The 27,767-nt window shown below is 35.4% G+C and overlaps 7 protein-coding genes and 6 non-coding genes across 17 annotated transcripts; 8 read left to right on the forward strand and 5 right to left on the reverse strand.

The window, feature by feature from the left end:
* The first annotated feature begins 73 nt into the window (after nucleotides 1-73).
* On the forward strand, nucleotides 74-197 carry K02G10.14. The gene has a single exon (NR_070928.1). It is a non-coding gene; the product is annotated as an Unclassified non-coding RNA K02G10.14 (non-coding RNA).
* Nucleotides 198-317: 120 nt separating this feature from the next.
* On the forward strand, nucleotides 318-411 carry K02G10.9. The gene has a single exon (NR_070929.1). It is a non-coding gene; the product is annotated as an Unclassified non-coding RNA K02G10.9 (non-coding RNA).
* Nucleotides 412-2,403: 1,992 nt separating this feature from the next.
* aqp-8 (Aquaporin-9) lies at nucleotides 2,404-5,251 on the reverse strand (the record flags this gene model as incomplete). Of its 4 annotated transcripts, NM_001373283.4 has the most annotated exons (7): nucleotides 2,404-2,857; nucleotides 3,084-3,139; nucleotides 3,545-3,790; nucleotides 3,845-3,952; nucleotides 4,362-4,480; nucleotides 4,841-5,099; nucleotides 5,148-5,251. In NM_001373283.4, the coding sequence occupies 7 exons, from the start codon at nucleotides 5,247-5,249 to the stop codon at nucleotides 2,755-2,757; spliced, it is 993 nt and encodes a 330-aa protein (NP_001359963.1). The 4 variants fall into 4 exon arrangements, with proteins under 4 accessions (NP_001359963.1, NP_001348813.1, NP_001348812.1 ...); NM_001029587.3 differs by lacking the exons at nucleotides 2,404-2,857; nucleotides 3,084-3,139 and having other exon boundaries at nucleotides 3,246-3,790; NM_001361799.3 differs by lacking the exons at nucleotides 4,362-4,480; nucleotides 4,841-5,099; nucleotides 5,148-5,251 and having other exon boundaries at nucleotides 2,755-2,857; nucleotides 3,845-3,937.
* A 2,205-nt stretch (nucleotides 5,252-7,456) lies between these two features.
* On the forward strand, nucleotides 7,457-10,093 carry dhhc-10 (Palmitoyltransferase). The gene is made up of 10 exons (NM_076404.8): nucleotides 7,457-7,546; nucleotides 7,595-7,648; nucleotides 7,704-7,804; nucleotides 7,856-7,929; nucleotides 7,976-8,096; nucleotides 8,650-8,740; nucleotides 8,789-8,883; nucleotides 8,939-9,089; nucleotides 9,317-9,393; nucleotides 9,733-10,093. Exons 1-10 carry the CDS (start codon nucleotides 7,469-7,471, stop codon nucleotides 9,872-9,874), a joined length of 984 nt encoding a protein of 327 aa, NP_508805.3. The 5' UTR covers nucleotides 7,457-7,468; the 3' UTR covers nucleotides 9,875-10,093.
* dnj-14 (J domain-containing protein) lies at nucleotides 10,022-12,029 on the reverse strand. 2 transcript variants are annotated; one of them, NM_001270085.3, is made up of 3 exons: nucleotides 11,853-12,029; nucleotides 10,598-11,071; nucleotides 10,022-10,543 (listed from the first exon to the last, which is right to left on the reverse strand). In NM_001270085.3, the coding sequence occupies exons 1-3, from the start codon at nucleotides 12,017-12,019 to the stop codon at nucleotides 10,537-10,539; spliced, it is 648 nt and encodes a 215-aa protein (NP_001257014.1). In that variant the 5' UTR covers nucleotides 12,020-12,029; the 3' UTR covers nucleotides 10,022-10,536. The 2 variants fall into 2 exon arrangements, with proteins under 2 accessions (NP_001257014.1, NP_001257015.1); NM_001270086.4 differs by having other exon boundaries at nucleotides 10,027-10,543; nucleotides 10,592-11,071; nucleotides 11,853-12,023.
* Nucleotides 12,030-12,179: 150 nt separating this feature from the next.
* On the reverse strand, nucleotides 12,180-12,435 carry DL2.2. Its single transcript, NR_070930.1, has one exon. It is a non-coding gene; the product is annotated as an Unclassified non-coding RNA DL2.2 (non-coding RNA).
* DL2.1 lies at nucleotides 12,240-12,356 on the forward strand. Its single transcript, NR_070931.1, has one exon. It is a non-coding gene; the product is annotated as an Unclassified non-coding RNA DL2.1 (non-coding RNA).
* A 124-nt stretch (nucleotides 12,436-12,559) lies between the features above and the next one.
* On the forward strand, nucleotides 12,560-15,361 carry glit-1 (Neuroligin-like protein glit-1). The gene is made up of 4 exons (NM_076406.8): nucleotides 12,560-12,720; nucleotides 12,982-13,212; nucleotides 13,267-13,434; nucleotides 13,488-15,361. The coding sequence occupies exons 1-4, from the start codon at nucleotides 12,577-12,579 to the stop codon at nucleotides 15,135-15,137; spliced, it is 2,193 nt and encodes a 730-aa protein (NP_508807.1). The 5' UTR covers nucleotides 12,560-12,576; the 3' UTR covers nucleotides 15,138-15,361.
* A 97-nt stretch (nucleotides 15,362-15,458) lies between these two features.
* On the forward strand, nucleotides 15,459-16,081 carry rpl-23A.1 (Large ribosomal subunit protein uL23A). The gene is made up of 3 exons (NM_076407.9): nucleotides 15,459-15,613; nucleotides 15,682-15,874; nucleotides 15,932-16,081. Exons 1-3 carry the CDS (start codon nucleotides 15,465-15,467, stop codon nucleotides 16,031-16,033), a joined length of 444 nt encoding a protein of 147 aa, NP_508808.1. The 5' UTR covers nucleotides 15,459-15,464; the 3' UTR covers nucleotides 16,034-16,081.
* A 443-nt stretch (nucleotides 16,082-16,524) lies between these two features.
* F55D10.4 (G_PROTEIN_RECEP_F1_2 domain-containing protein) lies at nucleotides 16,525-20,934 on the reverse strand. Its single transcript, NM_001392766.1, has 6 exons — nucleotides 20,685-20,934; nucleotides 18,601-18,752; nucleotides 17,337-17,544; nucleotides 17,173-17,292; nucleotides 16,990-17,123; nucleotides 16,525-16,942 (listed from the first exon to the last, which is right to left on the reverse strand). Exons 1-6 carry the CDS (start codon nucleotides 20,919-20,921, stop codon nucleotides 16,870-16,872), a joined length of 924 nt encoding a protein of 307 aa, NP_001379794.1. The 5' UTR covers nucleotides 20,922-20,934; the 3' UTR covers nucleotides 16,525-16,869.
* Nucleotides 20,935-21,395: 461 nt separating this feature from the next.
* On the forward strand, nucleotides 21,396-21,536 carry F55D10.6. Its single transcript, NR_070932.1, has one exon. It is a non-coding gene; the product is annotated as an Unclassified non-coding RNA F55D10.6 (non-coding RNA).
* A 32-nt stretch (nucleotides 21,537-21,568) lies between these two features.
* Nucleotides 21,569-21,705, forward strand: F55D10.7. The gene has a single exon (NR_070933.1). It is a non-coding gene; the product is annotated as an Unclassified non-coding RNA F55D10.7 (non-coding RNA).
* A 1,452-nt stretch (nucleotides 21,706-23,157) lies between these two features.
* Nucleotides 23,158-27,762, reverse strand: acc-3 (Acetylcholine-gated chloride channel subunit acc-3). Its single transcript, NM_076409.7, has 12 exons — nucleotides 27,708-27,762; nucleotides 27,031-27,152; nucleotides 26,600-26,653; nucleotides 26,430-26,552; nucleotides 25,638-25,781; nucleotides 25,355-25,585; nucleotides 25,199-25,306; nucleotides 25,000-25,112; nucleotides 24,815-24,951; nucleotides 24,503-24,769; nucleotides 23,449-23,615; nucleotides 23,158-23,399 (listed from the first exon to the last, which is right to left on the reverse strand). The coding sequence occupies exons 2-12, from the start codon at nucleotides 27,130-27,132 to the stop codon at nucleotides 23,292-23,294; spliced, it is 1,554 nt and encodes a 517-aa protein (NP_508810.2). The 5' UTR covers nucleotides 27,133-27,152; nucleotides 27,708-27,762; the 3' UTR covers nucleotides 23,158-23,291.
* Between the last annotated feature and the right edge of the window lie 5 nt (nucleotides 27,763-27,767).

A 27,767-nucleotide genomic window follows, 5' to 3' on the forward strand; every position in this document is an offset into this window, starting at 1 on the left:
AAAATGGCGGGAAATGGGAAGAAAATGACGGATTGACGGATATATAGGAGATGTTGCGACGACGATCGAATGTGTTATCAGTAGAGCAGTGTTGCATTGAACGACGGCAGTTCTGCCTGCCTCGTCGCCGGCCAGACACACTCAACGTGCCCCCCTCCCCCTCCGCCACCCGAAAAATTCGTCTCCGTTGTTCTCTCCGCATTATGTCGCCGGATGGCGTGTTGTGAAAAGAAACAACGAGTAGATCTTTGAAGATATGCAGCAGCTATGATTCACTGTATTTCTATCTTCTGATTCTTGCAATTGGTTTGCAAATAAGTTGAGGCAGAGTATGACGGAGAAAACGTTACAAGCGGCATCGTTCATTGACGCCGCTCAATTTCCGTTTTTTGCTCGCCTCATTTACATTCGTTTATTATACAGAAAATGAACGAGAGAGAGAGAGAGAGAGAAAAAAAAAAAAACGACAACGACTGCCAAATAGAAACTTAGTTGGGTAAAAAGCAACTGTCAAGACAAGTGCGACTTTTCTAATGGGTCTTATCATGAACTGATAATGGGATCGTAGACGTGCACATTTTCTAAAAACGACAATGGACACAGATAGAGAGAATCATGTGTTCTTTCGGTTCTTCTTTCCAACAAATGTACCCTCTCACCTCGACAAAAAACTAAAAACCGAGGAGGAAAAGGAATTGAACGATAATTGTCGTGGAGAGGAGTAAACGAGTATTGTAGAGTGGTGGGAATGGAGGAATGAAGGGGGAAGCGTAAGAAGGAGATGTTGAAGAAGGAGACGAATATGAGGAAAAGGCGACAACGAGCCGCCTATCCAGGGGGCATCTGTTGCACAACTGTCCTGCCAGACGGCGGGCTGGCTATTGCGCAGCCCATATCTAGGAGGCTTAGAACAGACTTAACTACAATCGGGTTTGTGTCTACTATAATACTTGTCTCGTGTATATTTATAACAATGATGATTTTATCATTTAGTACGGCTCTCCTGCTTTTTGCAACCGGGAAAGCTATACTAGATTAGAAAAAATCAAAATCCAAGTGAAAAATATACCTTATGAATGTTCTGATTATATTATTTGAATTTCATAAAAATGTTCGATACTTGGGTCGCCCCCCCCCCCTCAAAAAAAATTAAAATATTTTTCAATTGAGGCGTGAACTTTTATTTGTTCTAGGGCTTATTGAAACGATTCTACAAGCCTGACTGAAAATGAAAATAGTATTAAAATAATGATTCACGTGTGAATAAAAATTAAAATAATCAGTGGTAAGTAATTTTAAAAAACATTTTGCCTGATTATTTTCTATATGACCCTAAAATACCAAACTATTTCATGACACATTTCAGTATTGTCTAATTTTTTTAAAGAAAATGTTCAGTCAATGTTTTTGCAAATTACCAACTTTAAGAATTTTTAGGACTAGTTTTATTATACGGAATTTCAAAACATAGTTGCATAAACCACCAATGTTCAAATAAAAGTAATTGAAACATAATGAAAAAGTCAAAAATAAGTTGGAAAACTTTTTTTTGTCACTCCTAGAATTTTAAGTGGTAAAACTCAGTGATTGCTACTTTCTGACGGTTAATAAAAAATATCCACAGTTTTGTGAAAAATTGCAATTAATTGGTCATTTTAGCACCATAAAAAAGAAGGCACCTTCAATTTTCTGAACTTTTATAGTTAAAGTACTCGTGTAGAACAGGCACCTCTTGATAAAACAAGATTTCTGAAAATAAAATTGCCAAAACTTATTCACAACTATCGGTACAACTTGCAATTGTTATAAATTATAATCTTTTTCATTTGCCTATGACGCTAATAAAAGATCAAGCATGCACATTAAGTGGAAAGTTATATCGAGTTGCAACCGAAATTTGAGTTATTGCTTTTATTTTTTGCTTGCAGAGCAGTGAAAAAGAAAAACGAGAATGTGTACTTGCGATTTGAAAAATATGTACATAAATCAGTTTTCCTAATAACTCTGAAAAATAATTGTTTTTCTTTATTAGTATGGCATGAATGAGAAATTTTTGAAAAATTTTAGAAAAGTTAAAAAATACTAGTTTTCATTTTCTAGAGGTAAAATTTTATTATAAAAATAAGGTCTATTGAAAAACAAACTATGAGCCTAAATAAATTATTCAAAAGTAGACCAAAACATTTTCACAAGTGAGGCTGTAAAGTGCAATATAAATATTTACTAAAAGTTTATGAAAATTAACACAAAATAGAAATGATGATGTTATCAGGTGTTTCTTTGTGATTTTCCTATAAAAAGTTGAAAACCTGGAAGGGTTTCTAGAGCAGTGTTCTATTTTTTTTACACATTGGTTGTTTGTTTTCAATGACCTGTTAATTCCGAATAAACAGTAGTTTTTGCTAATAGTCAGAATGTATTCTTTTTAATAACTGTTAAGAGCAATATTTAATTAAATAGTATCTTTTTTTGTTCACATGTTAGATTAAAATAGGAAAAAAGTTCAGATAAAGATCAGAGGAGCATTGAACGCAAGTTGAACATTTAGATAAATACCAAAAACATTGTTGGACAAAGCAAGGCATTAAAACGTGTAGGAAAAACAAAGTTCGTTGAAAGAATAGGCACATACAGAATGAAGACAATCGGGGTATAGTGTGTGGATCAAGAGCTAATCGAAACAACTGGACAATATAAATAAAATGAAAGAGAAATGAGTGGTGGGGGGGGGGGGAGGGCAATACAGCCAGTACTCTAATATCGACGGTCTGCTGTTGTAATTTGCGTACGGCTAGATTCAAAAACCTGATAGCTGGGAGTGTATGTTCTTGGTGCTGCAATTTCTCCGCCGCGGGCCCTGGAAACGAGATATGGTGCCTGGTAGTGGTCGAATGAAACATATAATTTGTTGGTTAGACCAGTACAAATTATTGTCCTAGGCTATGTAAATTCGGTGCGAAAAGTGTAATATAATCGATAAAAAGATCAATGATATTATAAAATCCAACACGAATAAGATCAAATTTCGCAGACTTTGTTGCTGTCTGTTATACAAAGACTGATCCTTGGACAGGTCTTCTCACCTGGACAAAGTGTTATCGTATCCTATCAAGATGCCTTCCGAATTTCTCTGCATTTCCTGCAACATTATTGTTTCTTTATCTTTCACCTGATTTGTAGATTGTTTCATTTTGTTCAACATGCTAAATGTAAATAAAATGCAAAATAAAATGAAAAAATAAATTAAGAATATGTATATACATTATTTATTAATTGCAGTCTTTCCAAATTGAAACAAAACCAAATGCGAATGCAAAACCAATAAAAAAATGAAATCGAGATTGACAGGTTTCATATTGAATATTATTACAAACTTGCATGTTAGTATCAAGGTAACAAATGTGTGTATTGTGTTAGAAACGTATAATTGGAGGCTCCCAAAGAGCAGGGGGCTGAAATTAGTTAAAGCAATTTATAACAGTTGCTCACAGAATTAATAGCTTCCACTACTGTCACTATACTCTCTGTCAACTTTCACACTAACATTAAATCCTTTGGCTGGTTGAATGTCAAGACTCTCATTCATTCCATGAAGTCCTACGAAAATCTTATAGATCCAGGCTCCAATGATCGAACCGATGAGAGCACCAACAATTGGAATCCAGAAATAATATCCATGAGCGCTGAAAACTTCCCAGCCATATCCGGCACAGAGGCAGAAAACGCGTGGTCCGAAGTCACGAGCTGGGTTGATTGCAAATCCGCCGTTAGCTCCAAAAGTCATTGCGACCTGCAATTATAAAATTATAAAACTTTTAGTGAGATGTGTACATTAAGTGCATACCATGCTCATAATACTTCCAGCAAGAACAGGAACAACACCGGTCGGGATTTGGTGGCGTTTATCAGTGATAAGACAGACCAAGCCAGACAGCATGGCTGTTCCAATAATCTGCAAGAGAGAATGTACTTGATGTATCATTAAATCAGTAGGTGTTATGTTATATCCGTCAGCAACCTCAATTACTCAAATTGGTCAATGTCATTTTTTGATTTCTGATCAGCAGTGTTCTTGAGAAAAGCAGAAAAGGAGCGTGAAGTGTTCTCGCGTTTAATTCTTATAATTTGATTACAGAAAAGTCAATCAGATCTCGTTTTTTGATGATCGACAAAACCAAGTAACTCAAACCACTGTCTTATGTAGTTTATGTTTTAGAGGGCGGTTGCAAAAAAAAAAGTTGAACCGATCTGTCAGCAATTACCAAACGGATCAATCATAGTGTGTCGCGCTTAATTTAGATGTGCAATTGAAAGAGAACCGCGTTCCTAAAAACGTCGTTTCGGTCTAAAAATAAACTAACCTGGTCGAGAAGACTTCCCCATACTGACATGTGATCCGGTGGGAACGTGGTGAACAGTCCAGCGGTGGCTTGACCTCCAGTCACCTGACGGATGCCGCCGTCCAGCTTCCACAGATCGTCTGTAATTTGGATAATTTGAAACTGATGACTTACAGAGGATCAATGGACTACATTATATCCCATGTATGGGCCTAACTATGTATAAACATGGATCAGAAGTTGCCAATATATTGGCAAACCTTTGGCAGGCTTGGTCTAGGTTCTCGGCGCTCCAAGTTTATCTTGTGCGCAGTCTTAGCTAAAGGTTTTCCTAATTTTTTTTTCAATATTTCAGATAATTTATTATTTTTAGTCCAATCTTTGACAAGAATCCAGCGCCACAATTATTTCAACCTAATTATATCACTCATAGTAGCAGAAATCAAGATTTCACAGCTAATTCACACAATGCTCACACGAACAAACTCATTCAAACTAACCGTGATGTCCAAAATAGGCAACAGCTGCGCCGAGGAATGCTCCAATAACTTGAGCAATGGCATATGGAATGATCTTCCATGGAGGCAGATTTCCGAGAATGCTTTGTGCGACGGAGATGGCTGGATTCAAATGGCCTCCAGAAACACTGGCGGCAAGATAGACTGCGAACATGAACCCGATTCCCCAGGCAATATGGCAAGACGTTGAGTTACCACCAACTGCTACAGCAGCTTGAATGTTGGCTGCATTTCCGATAAGCTGAAATATAGGCGATTTTCAGATTTATTCCTAAATGTATGAACTTACCAAGAGGAAGAAGGTTCCAATGCATTCTGCTAAGAGCTCTCTTGTGAATTGTTGATCTTCAATTCGCAATATACTGGCAACTTTGTCTTGAAAGACACCCATATCTAAAAATAAATAAATTATAGAAACGGATCGCAGAAAAAAAAGAAATGGTAATGGACGGAAAATGTCCTTATCTAGAAGGCGTGCGCTGATTTTAAATAGGGAAGTGGACACTGTCGAAACTTCAGAATGGGCGGGATGTTACGGTAGGCCCTGATATTCTACTAACACGAAAAATAGATAAAACAGAGGCGGGTGAAAAGTTTTTGGGTTTGGGAACTACTTATCATAATCCAGATTGATTGACTCGCAATTCCAGTATGCAAATTTTGGCAATCATTTTGCGGTTACGCATTCAACAGTGAATCATATACAACTACTATAAACATTTAGGGGTGCTCAAGTTACATTTTCATGGCTATAACCTAATTGTGTCTAAAATGACTTTTGGAAATTTTCAAAGAATTTTTTCGAATACCTTTCACATGACTTTTTTGTATCAAATTCAATTATGCGCAACATCTAAAAGTTCAATTCCAGTTCGGATTCAACTAGTTCAGAGGAATGTTTATTTTTCGTAAGAATAATAATGAGTGCAAAATATGAATTCACACACCGACAGGTCATTCATATTTTTATGCGTTGTCTGGACCAGACTCTGGAATGCAAGTTTGCGCCTTTGCACATCGTGATAGCATTATCCAATTCATAACTTCAATTGTTAGGAATATCAAGTACTAAAAACTATTTTTAATCGTCTTATTGTCCCGGAACTTTTTTTTTCAATAAATTCCGATTCTTCTGAAGTCAGGTGCATGGAATTGAAGCGTCCAATAAAGGTCGAAACCCAAATCAAATGACATTGAACATCAGTTATCAAAGTTGCAGGAAATGGCAACTTTCAAAGATTGCGCAAAAATAGATACCCATCTTTCTTTTTTTTTCTCAATTTATTTTAGAAATCATCAAATTGACTTTCACAAAAATTTAATATAACATGAAGGTCGTTAGAAGAAGTGAAATTTGATTTTTTGGACAGATAAGATAATTTTTAAATCTGGAAACATTTGAAAGTCCCGGCGAACATTTGAGATTCGACCTTAATAATTTATGTGATCTTCTCATCTTGTAGTCGGAAGTTATGATATCAAAAGTCATTTTTCATTATCTTTAATGTGTATTTAAGGTTATTGATAGAAATAACCATTGAAGGTCACATGTAATAACTCAAAGTACAGGTCGTTGAATGAAGATGCAAAAAAACTTTCCAGCCCAATATTAGAATTGTTCCTGATGTTATGGCGGATTCTTGGATATCAAGTCAATCTTGATCTGGTGGCTAACAAATTTGACGAATTTCGTGACTAATTGAGGTTTTGAGGTTGCTGCTGTAGAGATAACTTTGATGAAGTGAAAGATAAAATGCATCAGGAACACACGAAACATCCTTAAGTGGAACACGGAAAAGGATAAGATTTCCATAATTTTTGTCAGCATCTGAAATATGGAAGAGCATTAATTGAAAACTCAAAATAAAAAATAAAAAATTGGTTTTTTGAAAATAATTTTGAAATTTTTTTCATCTTTAGCAGAGGTCATAATAGGAGGCGAGCATCCAATTCAGATAACATCTCTCAATTTATTGAAACGTTTCTAAGAATGCAAGAAACTTTGAAAACCTTACGGAGCAATAAAAATCACAATTTGGGCTCTAATATTTCCCAAATAAATTAAAATAAGACAAAATAAGACAAAATTCTTGAAGTAAATTCGTTCCTAGACTAGACAAGATCGGTTCAAAAACAAATTTATTACTTCCAACATTATTGTTCTCCTAATACTATTAAGCTTTACATTAAATTAATTATAATTTATCATTTTTAGTTAGAAAACTTTCAAGCCAATTTTCTCGAGTTTGTCTTTCCTTTCATGAGAGCAGTATGCGACCACGTCATAATTCATCGGTTACCCATTCGTCATAATTTCATTGTCGTTTGTTGGCCGAGTCGCTCTCTACTACACGGAGCACACTCACAAAACTGCCATCTGCCGCCTGTCATTGTGTGCGAGTTGTGCATTTTGACGTGATGGTGTTTGCACCATTTGTGAGAAATCTATCGGTTTTCTATGCATATTTACTTTACACTTCAAGCTTCTTCCGTTTTACATTCACGATAACGTTGAATCACTTTTCGCTCGAGAAGGAAACGTGTATATAGATAATTTTCGAGCGACACTTTTACTTACATTTTGACATTTTTCTCCTTGCAGAACCATCTATGGGCTTGGCAATGGTTAACCAGAAGCTTGCGGTGCTGGGAGAATTTCTAGTCAAATGGGGAGGAACTATGCTTGTGGTGAGTCATTGAAGCTTTTTTCGCCTAGCGTATAAGTTATTATTTCAGACTTTTGTGCTTATTAGCACATACTACTCGTGCGTGCATGTCATTGCAGAAAATGTGAGTTCTCCCTTCAAAAATTGCAATAGATGAAATAAAATCGACAATCTTATAGATGTACGATAACCCGACCCACATCTATTGGTTGACATTGGTCGCCAAACTCATCATTTTGGAAATCGCCGTCAATCTGGCCTGCTTTGTCTATTATGCACGGTAATACCATTGAAATGGGTTGATTTATGGTATCAACCTACCTTTTCTCAGATATAACAGTGTGACATATTGGCATCGGAAATCGTGTGTAGCTGACCTAAGGGTGTATGCGGAAGATAACGAAGGTTTAAATACACACTAAAAATCGATGACATAAAAATTTAATTTCAGCGCAACCAGAAGTTGAATATGCGTGTGCACAGCCAACTGTCGAGCGACATCTCAGCTGGGAACCGGCAAACGAAAGCGGAAGCAAATTCTGTTTCACTTGCAACAAGGAAGCACCTCAGCGGTTTGTAATCGTAATTTGGAAATTTTTGGTCTCTGAAACAGGGAAATGAATGTAGTGTGTGCGTTGTTTACATCAACAGTGCAATGAACATTGTTTAAAATGTTTTCCAAAAAACTGCAATAGAAAAGTTCATAGTACTAACTAATGAAAATATGCTTCTACAAAATCTCAAGATTTGAAACGCAATTGGTATATTAAACCTTATAACTAATGTACTGTAAATGAACAACGGAGATCAAAAGAAGAATGTGACAAAATAAAATACCTAGCTAATAAATCAAAATGCAGAGTTATCTCGGCAATTTTTCGCTAACTTTAGCAACTCTCCTTAACCCCTTTTTACAACTTTTGCGATTTAAATTTCTAAAGTTGAAAAATGACATTTGAATCAGTGATGTGCGAAATATTTTATTTTTTCTCTGAAAACTTTACGCTTTTCACACGTTCTTTTTTTTAACATACCACATTCAAATTATACATTGTAAATTCACTGTTACAACTTAATTAGATTTTTCACATAGAATGTACTTGCCATGTATAGCATCATTTTCAGAAGTCATCATTGTCCTCTGTGCAAAATGTGTGTTCTCCGCAAAGATCATCACTGTTTCATCACTGGAGCATGCGTTGGGCTAGGTAACCAGGTTTGTGAATTGTTGTTTCTCTACTTCTGTAACTTCTTAAATTTTCAGAGATACTTCATGGTTTTTCTTTTTTGGTGTGCAATCGGCTTGACCATCGCTATGCCACATTTGTTTTTCTACATGAATACTGAAGTCGCTTACTGGTATATTACTAACAATAAGGAATTTGATAAAAATTAATACTCTTTACTTTTGCAGGTACCCATTCGGATTTGTATACTACATCGGACCAATCGCAGTGGTTCGCTGGATCTTGGGATATGTGCCTTTCAGTCAAGCATGCTTCTCGACTCTTTTCTCATTTGCAGGCGCATCCCTTATAACTGCTGGCGGGTTTTTCGGAATGCAGGTATTATAAATAGTTTCTGACGCTTTAGTCGATCAAAGTTACAACACAACGTTTTGTATGTTCCACATATTTGTGTTTGTAAAGTTTTAACTGAGTTCAACAACACATCACATTGAATTCTTTTGCGCAAACATCAAGCGTGACTCAAAAAATGACAGAAAAAATGACAAAAACTGTACATTTATTTTTCTAATGAACGAAGAATAATAATAGTTATTAATTTTCAGGTTTACTATACAAGTCAAGGATACACCATGTATGAGTGGCACAATCTCACAGTTCGAGCAACATTCCTAGGGGACGGGTGAGTTTAGATTTTTTTGAATATTTTGTGTTCATATTGTTTTTCGTAGAACATGTATCAGAACTGAAAAATAACGCTTGAGCAACATGCTTATAAAACAAAGAACTAGTAACATCGAGCATGTTTCCCTTTCGTACAATGGTTTCGTACAATGGTTGTTACGGAAAACTTATTCAATTTTAACAGTTTTTGATTGACTTTTACATGAACTGAGGTAAACCGTTTAAAATGAAACTGTAAGGGGTGCTATAGTTTTGAATGGTTTCATCACAAATTTTAAGACATAAATCTGTCGGCTGCTTCATAATTGACAATATTAAATAAAATTCCACTTTTCAGAGAAAACATGGGAGAACGGCTTCGACTAGTGTTCGGTAAGCATTGGGCTCTGAATTTCCTCATACCCCTGCCGTGGAATCTACCTGTCTTAACACCTGCAATTTCTGATAGTCTTTTCCGTGTGAGGAGCAAAGTTCTTTGATTCTTTTTCCCTCCTTTCGCTTGTACATGTATGTACTTAACACATTGTCAAAACTAGTTATTATTCACACGCTTACGGGACACTTTTTCTCTCTTTTAACCTTTTTTCTCTTTTTTCTTTCAGATTCTCATGTTTTTTTGCATTTGCTTTATTTTCAGATAAAATTTTTTATTTATAATATAATTTTTATTCAAATCAAAATATGAAGTTTTATCAGTTTTATCACTGTTTTTGGCGATATTGAGAAGACAAATACACATATTGGCATATTCACAGTTGGAGTTTGGAATTTCTGATTGAAAATGATTTTTTAAAAATTATATAAGTCAAGGGAGTGGAGAAAGAAAACCGTTACACAAAAAAAAATACAGCACACAAATATGGGAATCGAGGCGGGAAGGAAAGAAAGAGCATGAGCAATAGGTTCGAATTTATTTTTAAAGTGAAATTAGTGTGAAATAAACTCATCAGTACCAATAATCGTAACAACGGGGTAAAGTGGGAAAGAGTGAAAACAAAATTTGTGTGCAACGAATAACTAGAAAAGTATTTTCCAACAATGGAAAATTGGTGATGATGCTGCAGGGGAGGGGGAGAAAAGGGGAGAAAAATGAACGAGAAACAAAAATATGAAAATATAAAAATCTGATTCAGTAAACCAACTAGTCTCTGAAAAAAATATAGGATATACGACTTTAAATATTGCTCTCAACAGACCCATACTTTTGAGAAGGCGGTGGAGGCATGGCAATCACAATCGGCACCTGTCTGTTATTCGTATCTGGCATTGGCTCGGAAGCTGTCGGTTGATCAACAATCACATCTCCGTCCGACGTCTCATCGGCAAACTCATCATCGTGCTTCGGCTTGTACTTTCCACAACAGAAATTGCAACAGCATTGACAACAACACATACAACCACAACAGCAGCAGAAGAAGCCACCCGTGAGAAGTCCGAACGCGAAAAATGTCCATTTGAACCAAGGCTTCAACATCCACTGCAGAATCTTCTCATCCTCTCCAAACTGCTCCATCAGTTTCAGCCCGGTCTCTCCCATCTCGTCATAGACACGACGTTTATTTGGATTTGAGAGCACTGCATTTGCGTAGTTGATTTCTTTGAACATTTCCGTTTTTTCCGGATCTCCATCTAGGTTTTTGTCGGGATGATAGCGGAGGGCTAGTTTGCGATACGCTCTGAAAAAAATTTAATTGTTTCAAAAAAAACTATTGGTCTCTCCCTGAACTGTCAGTTTTCAATATCTAGTTATCGTACCAAGTTATCGAACTTTTTAAAAGATTAGTATAGATTCAATAAAGGTGGCGAAATTAAAGAATTTTGTAATGACAGTTCACGAGAATTTCTCAAAAACATTTATGGGGCTTCAAAGTCTTGAAAAAAAATGGCTCAATTTTCGCCAATATCTCCAGTCTCCAATGCCTTAAATAATATTTTTTGCGTGATTTGATAGTTTATATCGCGTTTTTTAATAGCTAAAGTACAAATCAAGCCATTAGTCAACCATGAATGATCAAAATTGGTTACCTAGGCTTTAAATGTACTTCTATCGACGACATAAGGTAAGACAAGCAACCAAAATATGTAAAGAAGGCTGATAAACGCTAATTTTTGACCGCTGCAACACGGAAAATGGACCAAAAATTGGAGAAATTATCAAAAATGAAACATTTTTTCGAAACTTTGAAGCCTCATTAAAAAATTTCGAGAAGTCACATTACGAAATTTGGTCATTTGGGTACATTCGTCAAATTGTTCCAACAATTTTCACTTTTCACAAAATTTACTCGATTTCGTTCGGAATGGACACACCCAATTTGTACAATTTTCAAGTCAGAAGAAACCACAATTGATTAAATTTAACGATTATAATAAAAATAACTGCGTTACACTGATAACAATACTTCTTTATAGCAAGAATAGGAATTTAGAAAATGTATTTTCAACTCAAAGACTCACTTTTTGATTTCGTCATCTGTGGCATTTTTCTGAATGCCGAGAACATTGTACAAATGAAGTCCCTTTTTCGGATCGTGCGAATGATCAGCGGCTGGAGATTCTTCACGGGGAGATGCTCCTCCACTTGTTCTCCCTTCCTCCGCTTCCCGTAATCCGTCTGAGTTCATTTCCCTGAAATTAGATTTGCATTTAAAAAAGAAAGGAAACAAGGAGGAATTTATTTAAAACAACGGAAATTGAAAACTAAACCTATCACATTAAAATGCCAATAGAAAAAAAAACTAGAGAGAGTGTCGAGGGGAAACAGTTTAGCGAAATATTCGCCGAACAGTTCAGATCACAAGTCAAAATCAATATGTAAAACACTTATGAGCCTTGACGGAGAGCGCGAAAATTGGGAGAGACAACGGCGAAAAATGAGAGTGTAAATAGACGCAACCATTCCCATACGGCAGTGGTGACACATAGTGGGGGAGAGGAAGAGGGTCGTAAATGCGCTCCGCCGGCCTCGCATGCGGTCCCGCAGCGCGTTGTTTCCCATATTGACACAGCTCGAAATGTGTGTTACCGTAGGTCATCAACCTGATGATCACTCGTTGCCTAAAAATTTTTCGCTTTTTTTTGCGTGGCTTTTATCAATTTTCAATTTTCAATGAAATTTTTCGAAGAGATATTTTATTTTTCTTTTTTAAAATTAAATTTTTCAGAGATCGCGTCACATGGAATGTTCACCGGCACAATTTTCAATAGCTTATTCACATTACCGCTGGTCATTTCACAATTTGTTCCACCACCAACGCGTCCAGTAGATCTATGGGATCCGTTTAAAACAACGACAACACCATTTCCCCATGGCGGAGTAAACCAAGTAAGTATTTTGAATTTTTTAAACTATGTTTACCTAGAAATTTAAACTTTTCTAGTAGTTATTATCAAAATGATAGAAAATAGAATGTTATAAAATAATGATGTAAGATTATTTTAAAGAAACTGAATTGATTATTTTCGCTAAAAAATTGAGCCAATTTATTATTCTTTCTCTGAACTCTGCAAAAGATGTTTCGCTCTATTTGCCTAAATGCATATCGATTTGCGTCGTCACCTCACCTAACATTTGTGTACATTGCAGGGGTTAAACCGAGATGAAGTGGTTGTTCGACTGCCTCTGGGAGACATTGTTGGCAAAGAGGTTCATCTCCACAACCTGCCCTGGACAATTCACAAAGATCCAACCGAAGAGCTTCCCAAGGACGGAACACACTTTGATCCGAATCCACTGAAGCCCAAAAACAATATCACAGTCTTCACATTTCTAGGAGTGCCCTATGCAGAACCACCGACGTCTCAGAGAAGATTTAAGGTACACTTATTCCGACATATCATAAATTGAATAACTCATTTTACATTTTTACAGCCACCACAGCAGCTTACCGTCTTTCCAGGGAAACAACCGTATTTGGCATTCAATTACGCGGCTTCATGTGCTCAAGATGTTGAAAAGTCGCCCAGTCCATTTGTAGATCATCCTTATCCATTCATGGTCGATGAAGATTGTCTTTACTTGAACATTTTCTCTCCTGACGTAAGAAGTTTTATTGAATTTTTCTTATGAAAAATAATTATTTAATTTTCCAGATTTCCAAAAATGCACAAACCACTTATCCGGTAATTGTGTTCTTCCACGGCGGGAATTTCCAAACTGGGTCTGCAAATGAGTGGCCAGCGCATGGACTTGCTTCTCGAGGAATGGTTGTAGTAACTGTCAACTATCGTCTTGGTGCTTTCGGCTTCATGAGTATGGGAGATTCTGAAACCGGCAACTATGGACTACAGGATCAGAGACTAGCCTTGGAGTTTGTGAAAAACAACATTGTAACGTTTGGCGGAGATCCACAAGCTGTCACAGTTGTCGGGCACGATGCAGGAGCAGCTTCGATCGGATTTCACATGCAGTCACCGTATTCCAGGCACCTCTTCAGATCGGCGGCCACAATGTCCGGAGCGGAAGTTTCATATCACTCTTACATTGGAAAAACTGCACTGGCTTTCAACAACACAATGAAGCTGGGACGCTACGCAGGATGTACACAAGCTGTTGCACAACATCGTTGGGATTGTATTCTGACAAGATCAACCGGAGACATCATTGATGCAACAAGGAACATTCCTATCGAGTACAACAGATACTTGTTCATGCCAACGGTGGATGGAAAATATCTCCCTGGAAACCCGCTATGGACTCTCGTCAACGCGCCGAGTGGGGAGACTTCAATCATGAGTCCAGTACCAATGCTTATTGGAATGAATGCTCAAGATGGCAGTGAAGTCGTGCTGGAAGACAGAAGACTCGGAGAGTTTAGTCAGTTCAACGATGTCGACCACGAGTATTTGAAAAGTTACTCGCTGGAATATTGCTACCGTCATAACTACTCAATGAATCGGGAAGCTACCGCCGACGCGATCCTCTCCAAATACACTTTCTGGCCTGATAGAGCAGCTGCTTGGGCAATCAAGGAAAACTTTATCCAATTTGCTACCGATGCTTACTACACTGCTCCGATGCAACTCTCCTCGCATCTCCACAGTTCTTCGGGATCACGAGTTTTTCAATATGTAAATAATTACAACTTCAGTCGCCAGCATCCAAACCTGCTATTTATTCCTGACTGGATGGGAGTTTGTCGGGATTGTGACTTGTATCTGATGTTTGGCTATCCGTTTTTACCGGACGAGCTGAGACCGATTGGTCTGCGAGGCATAAATTTTACGGATACAGATAGAAACGCGAGCAGGACGTTTTCCAACATCATACGTCGATTCAGTTATCATCAGAACCCAAATTTTCAATTTGATGGCAGCTGGGCAGCATACGAACCAAGGCGTCATTGGTACATTAACTTTAACTACACACATGAAGAAGACTGGAAGATTCCTGGAACTCTTGCAAGAGACTATCGCTATCAAGATGTTGCATTCTGGAATGAGTACATCCCTGCATTGGTGAACTACATGACAACGACGTTTTCCCCTGAAAATGTTGCGTACCGACGAGAAATCATGGTTTTCAAATGGATCACTGGAGTCAACGTCATCATCATCGCTCTACTGATAGTACTTGCTGGCGCGTTTGGATATATGGTTTGGGGAAACAAGGAGGACGAGGAGGCGGCTTATAAAGCAGAAAACCACCAACTCGTCGAATACCGGGACACTGGTCACTCAGTGTCGGATGCTACTATTTCTTCACGGACTCGATCACCAAGATCTAGAATAACCAATCTTTAACTTTCAAAGTTTGTAAATAATGTATAATTTAAATTTTTTAGAGTACTAACATAATAATTACTAACTTCTGTGATCAGAATCTCATTTCACTTACTTTTTATGTTTAGTACGAGTTTTAAACCATCCAATTGTGATCTCTATTTTTTCGGAGCCTTATCTTACTGATGCCTTATTATTATCATAATTGTTATTGCATTTTCAAAAAGAAAACATGTATTGTCTAATGATTTTTTTAATTGTTCATTTAACTGGTTTTTTGAGCCGCTGTTTATCTTTTTTAACTCAATTTTCCAGTCATTTTCACTCTAATCAATTGTTCAGGGTAAAATGGCTCCAAGCGCTCCAGCTAAGACTGCCAAGGCTCTCGACGCCAAGAAGAAGGTCGTCAAGGGAAAACGCACCACCCACAGACGTCAAGTCCGCACCTCCGTGCACTTCCGTCGCCCGGTCACCCTCAAGACCGCCCGTCAGGCTCGGTAAGTTATTTCAGTCCAATTAAAAGAACTATTTAAAAAGTTGAATGATTTTAATTATCGATTTTCAGTTTCCCACGCAAGTCTGCCCCAAAGACCTCCAAGATGGACCACTTCCGCATCATCCAACACCCATTGACCACTGAGTCCGCCATGAAGAAGATCGAGGAGCACAACACCCTTGTCTTCATCGTCAGCAACGACGCCAACAAGTACCAAATCAAGGACGCCGTCCACAAGCTCTACAACGTCCAAGCCCTCAAGGTTTGTTGGAAGCATCTTAATTTCCAGGCAAAAAGAAATCAAAATGCTTGTTTTTAGGTCAACACCCTCATCACTCCACTTCAACAGAAGAAGGCTTACGTCCGCCTCACCGCTGACTACGATGCTCTCGACGTTGCCAACAAGATTGGAGTTATCTAAATTGTTTTCTTGTTCCTTGTTTGTTCAATAAACAATTTGTTATTAAAAATGTTTGCTGATTTGGTAGGGAAAGAAATACTAATTGTAAGAGCAGTAGTTATCATACATTTCATGAAAATCACCCTGATTTAAAATTAAAGCGCTAGAAATGGTTGTTTGTTGAGCCTAAAAATACAACAATATGTTTTTTGATTCTAAAAAATTATTGACTTAAAAAACTACTTTTAAAATGAGGGCATGTAATACACAAGTACCAAATTTCGTTTTTTTTTTCTCACCCATTCTACTTCGTACTCTTTTTTTTGAGTGTTTCACGCGATGAGACCGTTTTGAAAATGTTGCACTAACTAATAAGCAATATTGTGCCATGATAACTTCAGATTTTTCATTTCACAACTCTAGATTTGTTGTTGTTCTTGTACAATTTTGAGCTGTTGCCATATTTCAAAGAATATCCTAAAGAACATGAGTGCAAAACTCTTACAACGATAAATTGTTCATTTTTTTTATTTTTTTGAACATTGTAAGCAATTTTTTTTAATGACAAATACTATGAAATTAAATGAAAAATACAATTTATTACAAAAAAACACTGCAACTGGTTATTCATTCATACATTAAAATAAATATTGAGAGATCAAGAGTAATGCGAAAAATTTCGAAAAAAAACATGATATCTGGCAAAAACGTGTTTGAGATCAAAAGTTATTAACCAGAAGTGATTGAAAAAGATAATGGATGAAAGGAGTTTGCATGAAAACAATTTTCTGCAATATTACTACAAGTTTTCACAATTCTAACCGGAAGATGAAATTAAATTACTGTTCTCAGGACAGTTACTCGGTGTATGGCGGTGGGGGATCACGCATCAGTGCAATAATTAGATCTTCTTCGTGATTTGTTCGTGGTCTGAAAAATAAATAATAAACATCTGAAATATTCACAGGTATTTTTACCTTTTATTTCGCATTATTATTCTGGAAAGACTTCGTTCTAACTGTCTATCTCGGATCACAGCTATCAATGGATTTGCGACACAATGAACAGAGAATGCCGCAACTTCAATCCCCATAATTGAGTTATACTGGTCCTGAAGTTGTGTTCCAATTTTGTAATCTAACAATAACATGATTATTTACCTTTTCCTTGGACTCCCAGGCAACCATCATAAAAATTATAATAAATGATAAACTATTCAACAGCAACCATAGTGACGCTGTTGCGCAGTCCTTCTTTAACCGTACTGTTTGACTATTTTCCTACAAAAATTTCAATACTCAAATGCAATTTTTCGATCCCTTACCTCTGGATTAAGACGTTGTGATATGATTAGCTGGATGAGATTGAGCGGATGAATAATCAAATTGAGCACAAGGAATACGGATAGAAGAGCAAGATGAAAAGGCACTGCTAACACAAAAGATCTCGAGAGGCGGATTAGGAAAAAGTCGGATAGAAGCAGTAACGTTACGAGAAGCCATGTTGAGCCGATTAATCGAGATAATTGAGACCTGGAAATGTGTCGATGGGATAATAAATTAGAAATGTATAATAACAGTGAAATTCAGTTAATTCAAAGTACTAATTTTAGTTTCAAAATTTTGAAACATTTCTTGGTTTTGAGGAATTATTTTAAAAAATAATCACAAATTAAATATTTCTAAGACTGAGAAACAATGTCTTTATTTATGTTTTATACTTATTTTCGAGTTTTTCGAATACTTTCAATTTCTCTCATAAAAATGGTATTTAAGTATTTATTAGTTGAAAAATGTTACACTTAAGCGAGCTCGTCTATTTTTTCAATGAACTGTTTTTTTTTCAGTTAACAAGGCTCTGCGGTAACCGGCATTTTGTCGTAATTTCAAAAGTTACTATACTTTAATTGAAAGAATGTCGATAGCCGACTTCTGAAAATGCCAATTGCCAAAAACTTCCAGCATCTAAATAGTGAATTTAAGTCTACTTACTTTGCGTTATTTTTTAAATTTGCACAAAAAAGTATTTGAATAATAAAATGACACTGAAGTCTGCCATATTAAAAAATTATTGTTCTGGTTATTCCAAACCAAGTTTTTTTGGTCAAGTTTTGGTGTATCTGATTAATGAAATGTGACAAAGATTTGCATATGCCCAATTTATTTTGAGTCACCTTCCCTACTTTTGATAAGAAAATTTTATTTTTTGAGCGTAGTATTTATCAATGCATATAATTTTCAAAATGTAACAAAAAAAATACTATATAACTGTGCTAAAGAATAGTAATTAGTTGACCCCTTGACTAAACAACAAGAGAAGGGAAGGAATCTTTTATGTAACAAACAAGGAAAGTTTCATGTTTCTTTTTGGAAAACTTTTTAGCGTGGACGACGACGGGCACTAATGAAAATCTCGAGAGACTCTTTTATGTGACGCATACATGGGAAACATGTATGTGATGTGACATTCGGTGCATTTGCCCTTTTTCATATTTTAATTTAAGGAAATTTTTCAGGAAAAGTGAGGAGTGCACCTGATTTGCTCTCAGGGGCAAAAACCCTAAGCTTCCCCGAAAGCAATAAACTAACCTCGATAGATGATAGTTGTGTCGCGCGAGCGCGTGCACAAATCCAATTGTCAGCAAGGTCAGCAAGCTAATAGTCGAGTTCAACAAAATAGCAGTCGTCAAAGCCGGAAATTTTTCCAATTCAGCGAACGAACGAGACTTCATGTCGACTAGCTGGAAATGACAGAACGTTGAAATTTTGGAATTTGAAGATGAATTTTCGATTAGCTGGATAGAAGACTGCAATGTTCCATATATAAATATTCATAATTATATTTTGGAGGTATCTTGTTAATTTAAAATTTCCATCAAGATCAAACATTGAAAGAAAAATGTTTCCCAAATTTTTTGAGCTTAATTATAACTAACTGTACATATTCCTGAACTGTCATACCCTACTGTTTGCCATCCAGAACAAAACTTTTTGAATGGAGAACAACAAAAAATTAGATTTAATAAAAGTTAAAATCTACATTTGAAGCTATTTTGAAGTTCTCAAAAGTAGTAAAGGTTGCAATGAAACAACTTTAGATCGGGATTTTTATAGAACAAAAAGCTCATATACAGCTAGTTTTTTCTGAGATTTTTTCTGTAATATGTTTTAAATTGCATATGTTTCATTTTAAAGTGAAAAAAACTGTCCAAAATTTTTTAATAAAAAATTTCTGAAAAATGAAGACGTTTAAAAAAGTAATTGCTGCAGATAAGATGTTCTGAATTTAAATTCAAACAATTCAAACGCATTTAAATATAAAAATCATAGAAACAAGTTTTTTTTGGTCGACTTCCGAAATTATGATAGGTTTTTTTTTCAGCTCTAAAAAGTCGATTTCGAACTATTTTCTCACTGACGATATCCCCAAAAATTTGTGATTTTTAAAAAGAAACACCAGTTACATTATTTCCAACATTTCTTCAATTTTTAAATTAAATTTCTATATATTTTCACTTAATCGTCTGTGTATGCTGTGTATGCTCACATCACGTCGAACCGCAACAAAAAAAAATAAAAGTAATTAGCGAGAGGCTGATCTCTGGTTCCGAGTAGGAGGAAGTCTTCCAGCGCTCTTTCTTACTTCATTGCTCAATATTAACCATGAAATGTTTTCTATTTTTTGAGGTATATTTACTATTCAAGAAAAATAAGCCGGAACAACTTCTCCCTAGATTCATCCTGCCCGGTGATCAATGGAGCAGAATAAAAAAAATTGGAAACAACACAATAAACTTCAATACCACAACAGTGATTACGATTGAGAGATGAAAGTTTTCTGTTTAAATTTCAATTTTTTTTGTCAGACAAAATGTGATTCTTTACATATTTAATTTTTGGTTTCTTTGCTGCTGTCCGACAGAATAATTGAACATATTACACTTTTATTGTATTCGATGGAAGTTCACAATTGATAGAAAGGAAGTACTATCAAAAGTACGAGCATTTTTCTCTACAAATAAATTTTTTGTGAACAATGGAGAATTCTGTTATTTTATGTGCATGACTGAGTGGATGCAATATGTTCTTAAGAAAGCACATTCAATTTCTCCCCAGCAGTTATGACTCACAAGAAATGCTCAGATTTGGATGGAATTTTTGTGCTTCAAAAAAAAATGTTTCACAAACTTTTGTCTTGAAACATTGTCTTCAAAAAGAATTGCGTTCTCAGTGAAAGCAACATCAAACACCAAATATTGTGAGAAAAAGGTATTAAAGAGACTCCAGTGGGAAAATTGCTTTAAAACATGCCAATCGTAATAAAATGGCCAAATATTACAGTAAAAACATTCTTTAAAAATTCGAAATTGTAAATGATTTTTTTGATGATAGAAAAATCTAACTTTTTGCCACTTTTTCGGAAGTCATCGATCAAAAAATTTTTTTTTCTTCGAATTTGATGGTCTACTAAAGTTTCAAATATTAATACTCCAAAATTATAGGGATTCAATCATGCGACCATGCTATAATTTTCTGAAAAAGTGACAAAAACTCTGTAAATGTTTCAAAAATGTTTTGAAAAGTTTTCTACATATGATATTCGGTCATTTTGCGATAGGTGCGATTTTTAAAAACTTCCCCATTGGCGGTACTCCATTTTTTAAAGGAATTACCTGTTTTGGCAGCTGTTGATGTTGAAAACACGGAACTTCAAGACACTGTGATGGATTCAGGGAGAAGAATATTGTGACAATTGCGGTGATACTGTTGCAAACCCAAAGGCTTGTCGATAACAGATGAATGTTTGTGTGTAGACGGCGATCCGAGGCTACCGCGATCAACACAAGAAGGTTGAAGCCCAGTTGAAGGATTGCTAGGACAAAGTTCAGAGAAGATGTCCACAGCCACATCATGGATCTGAAATTGCATTAGTTCATATTTCTAGGAAGTATAAAATGCATGACATTCAAGAACGGAAGTGTCTGGAAGAAGAGGGGAGGGGGGGGGGGGGGGAGAAATGCGTGGATTTTTGGATTTGTCAAAATCATTCAAGCGCTCGGTTCGGTGAACTTGTGCTCCGAATTTATGAGGAAGTCTAAACTGGATACGTTTCCCCCTATTTTCTTGGAACAAAGTTGAAACGTCAAATATTTGTCTATTGAAAAAGTGGGAAAAAAGATGAAGGTGCACGTAAAATGAAAATAGGATGAAGCAAAAGAAGGATGAGATTGGAAAAATATTTCTTCAAGAATTTAAGAGATAGGACGGGAAATGACGGAAAGCAAAAAAGAAAAACGTCAAAAGAAGAAAAAAAAACAGAAAACCGACAGGATAAGTCGTGCCTCTAAAAAGAGTGAAGCGGTGAAGCGACGGCGGCACCCACGAAGCACTTTGACGGGGGATAATTGGAAGAAGTGCTCTGATTGAGAGCAAATGTGTGGAGCACAAATACATGCGCATACATCTTCATGCTCCACCAACTTTTCAACCTTTTTTGAGGAAAGAAGAAAACGTCGTCGCTACACACACACACAGACTCGCCTCAAATACACTCACTTTTCTTTTCTTTTGGCCAACTGAAAACGGCGCGCATGCGGCGCCCCTCGCCTGTCGACTCTTCTGCCCGCCTCTTCGTTTCGACATCGATTATTCATCTATTGAGTTCCGCCCATTTCTTCGTGTTTTTCTTGCTCTCGCCGCTCCGCGACGCATCGCTTTTCTCTTTTCTCGGGCGGCAGAGTTGTGGTAGACAAAAATGGCGTTCTAATAGGTAGTGACGACCAATGTCTTTAGTCGGGGGGGAAAAGAAAAAGAAGGGAGCACACTTATTCATAATTGCAAGCGAAAAAAGGGAACAGATAGCTAATATATGTATGCGCCTGAACCAAAAATCAGAGGCAGGCAAAAACATGAAAACATTACATACCCCAAAAAATGTTACTCATTTATGGAGGCCTATTTTTTCATCAAAAATAGACATCTGAAAAAAAAGGTTTCTAAGTTTAAAATTGCACTTGCTGCAAAGCAGCCAAGAAGATAATTTGTTTAAAATTACCCTGTGCTAAAAACCCAGATTTAATAGTAAAAGTTTTCAAAAATCTTTGAAATTTTTTATGAACTAACTTATGAGCTAATCAATTATGAAAAGTCAAAAAAGTAGTATACTCCGTTGGCACTTATTTTCTATGAGTTTTGTGATTTAATTACTTTTAATTAGCTCAGTTAAAATATTGTAGGGCTTTAACCAGCAGTTTCGATTTCAGCTCATGCAGCAAAATACGTCATACCACAAAACAAGTTTTCAAAACGTTTCAAAATTAACCTTTTTGGTTTAAACTAAAACTTAGCATTATTTTGTTTAAAAAAACTAATGTTGAAAATTAAAAAAAAAAAACAAAATGTTTAACTTTCAAGCAAAAATCAAAAATCCGAAAAAAAAATTCAAAACGTTTTGAATTTTCCAAGTTTTTGATTGTTTGTCGTGAACATTTTTGATTAAACGAAAAAGAGCGAGTATTTAGAAATAAAAAAAAATTGAAAAAGTTACAGAAATTCAAATTTGGAAAAAAATCCCAAATTTTTTATCAAAACGTCTTGAAACTTCTCAAATTTTATGTCAACTGTTTCTCAGTTAGCATTTCTAAATTTGACAGAAAATTTGCAATGAAAAATCCAATAAAAAACTGAAAATGTCTTGAAAATTTTCGGATAATAAATTTTTCTGGCAGAAATTTTGCAAAATGTTGGCCGAAAACCATATACAACTGTAAAAATGGCAATTAATTTAGAATTTGTCGTGAGCAGAGCAAAGATATTATAAAAAAATCTCTCCTCTATTCTGGAATTCATGCCGCATTAATAAGTAATTCCACGGTTTCTCGTTCATAAATCTACGTGATCTCTAGTGTTTCAAGTGTCCAGTTTAGTTTTAGTGTTACATGTTGTGTCAGAATCAGGGGGTCAAAAAGCTTCCGAGTACCCTTGTGACCTAGTGAACACATACACTCCGCTAAAAATGAGTGTTGTTGTTGTTGACCAAAAATGGTGGAGGAGAATGTAAACTAATAGTAAGAGAATGTCTGCTTTAGAATGTGAATGAATAAAAAAGAAACCACATTTTGTTTTCCAAAGGTTGAAAACATTGTTGTTCTTTGAAACTTCATTAAAGAATGTGTTAAATAAAATAAAAAGATAGAAGAGGTGGTTCAAAAAATACAGGCACGTACGAGAAAGTATTGAAAAGAATTCCGGGCAAAGAATAATATGTTTGTGATAAAAAGTCATGTGTTAACAGTAAGGTAATATGTCCAATATATAATGTTGAACAGTGTGAACAATCCGGGAAACATTATCATCGACAATCGATCGATTTCTTCTGTGGTCCAATGCTAAACTCATTTTTATGTAACAATTTCAATATTCACCATTTTTTGTTACCTTCTTCATTTTTATCGATGCCATTGAACTAAACTTGGTTTCCACTTGAGAAAATTGTGTCTCTTCTAATCCATCTAGAAGTAATACTTTCTCGGATCGGTTGGCATTTGGAGCATGGGAAATTGTGCTGCTCGACGCAATTATGAGCCGTTTTCGCATTCTTGGGTCTGAAAAAACGTAATCGTGAGAAAATGAAATGAATTTAATTATTAGCGTGAGATTATAACGGATCTTGAAAAGTGTTAGATACGTTCAATTTTGAAAATATATTGTGCAAAAATCTGCAAAAATCAAAAATCTAACTTCCCTCTTTTCATAAGTTGGGTTTGATTTTTTAAAGTGAATTAGCGCCAGTGAACAAAATGTTGGTATCTTCTCATATAGTGCCTAGAGAAACTCCAAATATCATATTAAACATTTTCAAAAAAAAAATTAATTAAAAAAATGTATAGTAAAAAAGTGGCAATTATTCAGTTTTTGCCTATGCTAGTTTTGAAAAATGGCCAAAAAATTTGTTTAAAAAAATCACATTTTAATTATATTTTAAAAACTGTATGTTTAAAGGTAATCGAAATTGTTTAAAATTTTCAAAATTTGTTTAAAATTGATCTAAATGAAATTATTTAAATTAATATCAATTTTAGTAAATTTTAAAATTTACCAAAACTTACAAAATGTTAGAAAATGTTCAAAAATCTAAGTTTTTTAACGTTTCTTTATATAATACTTGGTAACTTTAATTCAGATCGCTACTTCCCATAGGAAAGTATTAGGAGTTTTGGTAATTTCAATGTGACTAAAACGCCTATTCGCCGTTAATTTGCTATGAGTGCTTCACAATCAGTCAGCACAATGGGCTTTTTGAAATCAAACGCAAACGCTCTTAATTATCACGAAATATCTTCGAAAAATCTTGAAGAAATTTTCTAGTTAATTTTTTTTGGCGGTTAACATATTTCATATTTTTCAGCGGTTCCTGAAAATTTCTAGGTACACTACTTACAACAACCGTTACCGCTAATCAAAGTATTTTCCATTTTGCCCTCATTAATACCTGTTGATCCGTAACTTTTGAACGACTGCGGAACATCATTCGGAATATGGTTTCTACATATCCTTGGGCTGTTTGGGCACGATGATGGAGACATTAGATGAGAGCATGTACTATTCTCCCGACCTTTCTGATGTTTTGTCGCTTCTTCATCTTGTTGTTTTTGTTGTTGAGCTTGTCGGTTCTCAGAACGAGCACCCATTGAGCCAATGATCGCAAGTTCCAATAAGGAACAAAACACAAATGTTAGACAGACTAACATCCAAACGTCTAGGAATAATAATTGATAATGATAAAAAAGCTTCACTATGTTACCTAAAGCTTTTACATAGCTTACTCGTGGCAGGTTCCTCATAATGTTACCAAACTGAAATGTCAAGGCTAACAAAGAATTGACCCCTAGCATTGTTCTGGCTGGTATCATTTTTGGTCCCAAGCAAAAACTGATCCAGCTGAAAGGAGAAGCGTGTTTGAAAAACAACAACATGTTTGTGTAATACCTGATAAATATTGTAAGATATGTTGGAATATATGCTTGGAAAATATACCACCCGTAACGTCGACTAAAAACAAATGTCATTGTGAGCTCGTTCCATACACCAGCAGGATATATCTAAAAGTTATATGTATGTATATCTAATTGATAAAGAAAAAAAACGCTCATTTCAATTGAAAAATAACATTTAAAAAAAAACCAACTTCATGTTTCAAGGATGTAGAATAATTGGACATAACAAAATCAGGAAGGACTATTTCCTTCTTCAAAAGCGACAAAGGCGTTGTCCAATTCATCCATTGCATATCAACCTGTAAACCAAATAAGTATCACTTTAAATTCATATAATATCATCAAACCTCCTGATTATTATAACTAAAAGATTCCAACGTAAGATGACAAGATTGTTGGTCCATTGGAAAAGCACTAAAATCCATGGAACAAGGTCCTTTCACCTGAACCCTATAGTTCACCCATACTGTACCATTCGGGTATATCATAAGGAACACGTTTTTGAATGGTGATTTGTGAATATTCGCAGATTTACTATTGATGAAAACCGTATTAGGCTTCCAGATTTGGTCGAGGATCTGCAATTTTCAAAGCGTTAGGCTTTTCATACTTTTCCATAAGTACACTCACTTCAGAATTGAGAGACAAATTGTATTTGCACGGATTCAAGTGTTCATATCGAAGTGCCGAGTCCATCCAGAGCTCGGTGACGTAGATGTCCATATCGAAGTCACTTGTGATTTCATTTACTGAATTCACTTCTTGAACCCAGACCTGCAACATTTGAGAAATAATGTAGACATTTTTGCAAATATTCGAGTTTCCAATTTGTTGAAGTATTAGTATATAAAGTAAAATTTGTTATTGTTATTGTTATCATGCTTACTCATAGTCAGTATTTTGTGTTTTTGAAGTTGTTCTCAGTAGAGCCCAGTTGAGCTGTAGTCCAATTACTAATTCTGGTCTAAAAAGAGACCGGAAAGATGCCAATAGTTGCATTTTTATAGTAAAATTAATAACATCTTATTAAATCAAAAATGAAAAAACATCAAAGTTAGACTTAGCATATTTCGGCTAGCTTTTTCTATATTGAAAGCTTGAACATCGAATTTAAACCAGTTTTAGGTTTTCCTTATTGAAAAATCAGAAAAAAAAACTTCACTCAAAAACGCCAAAATAACAAAACTAGGTTATTTGTTTCAGCGGAAATTCGAAGAAATAATACCAGTTCTGTTTAATTTTTTTTTTGCAAACTGGAAAAAAAACCACTAAAATTTTGTTAAAAATCTGTCAGCTTTGCTTTTTATATGTTATAGTCGTTTATTGAAACTGTTCTCCGTCATCCAGGGCAAAAAACTTCAACCTCTTAGTAACTTGAAAAAAAGTCATAAATACCGCAACTAATTTCTGAAAAAAACCTACTTCTATCCACACAATTACGCCTGACTCCGATGGTGTTCTGAAGGATTTATAATTGTTGAGCAATTTTTCGATGATTGTTTTATCAGAAGTGCATAGTTCCTCTCCATCTTCATCAGTGGCCGCCTGAAAAATATATGGTTTTTCAAAAGCTAAATAACTTTTCAATCTACCACTGCATTTGTGGGAAACGGAGTTGTGGGCGGCAGAGGGAAAAATTTGTTTTCCTAAAAAAATAAAAAGGTTTTGAAATAAAATTAAAACGGAGATTGAAAGACACTACAGAAGTGGGTTACGAACTGACAAGATTTGGAATTAGGAGTATGTTTTTTTTCTTTTAGTGGGTCAGAATTCACAAAATGAGACGTGCGTTTTCAGTTGTTATAGTAAACGGCAGTATTTAGAAGTAGTGATTAATTTTATATTAAATTTCTAAAACTACATATATTTTGAGACATGCGTGAGATTGTGTAAACACCCATTTAGCACCTCTTTGTAGCGTTCTCTCAGTTCACTGAGAATCAAGTTATTCTGAACGTAAAGTTTCCAATAGTAACTCTGAAACTTCTATAAAATATGTGCCCTCTATTCAACTCCGGCCTACCTCCAGTGACTGCTCTGATGATTTGGCTTCTGGCGTTGGGGTTTGTGAGCTAGCAAAAGCCAGGAGAACGGCAAATAGGAAGACGTGCCGTGTTCGAATCATTCAAATACATTCGATGACGACTACAAATTGGAAATGAATTAGACGAGTTGTGAAAGCATTTCTCTGCAAAGTGGAAACTCAGGGGAAAGAAAACTTAAATTCTCAAGAAAAATAAAATGTCATTGTTCACGTTTTGTTCAAAATTGCAGATGGGACAGCGTATTATTAGATTACAATTTTTAACATTAAAAGTGAAATTATTCGAAAAAAAAAGTTGGAAACAGAAACTAAATTTTTTAAGTTACGAATTCATCATACTTGCAGTAGGGAGTAAATTGAAAATTGTTGCTCTGACCTAACTTTGAAATTAACTGACGATGGATATTGTTCAAAGAACAATGTATTAACTTCAACTATTTGACGCGAAACTCAAAAAGTTGGGTCTTGTACTTAACAAAACTCTTTGCAACATTCCTCTTTAAATTTTACAAAAACTTAGAATAGAACATGTTTTTCATCAATTTTTCTTACAAAAAAATATACATAGGAAACAAAATTTACTGGATTTAGCAATCAGAGAAGGTTAATAAAATTGAGAAAACCAATATTTATACCTTTTGAATTTTGAAACTTACGGTATATTGCTCCAGAGCGAGACCACTCCAAACTTCTGATCCTTCTTGACAGCTTCTAAA

Source organism: Caenorhabditis elegans, chromosome X, assembly GCF_000002985.6.
Source record: "Caenorhabditis elegans chromosome X".
In the NCBI taxonomy this organism is placed as follows: domain Eukaryota; kingdom Metazoa; phylum Nematoda; class Chromadorea; order Rhabditida; family Rhabditidae; genus Caenorhabditis; species Caenorhabditis elegans.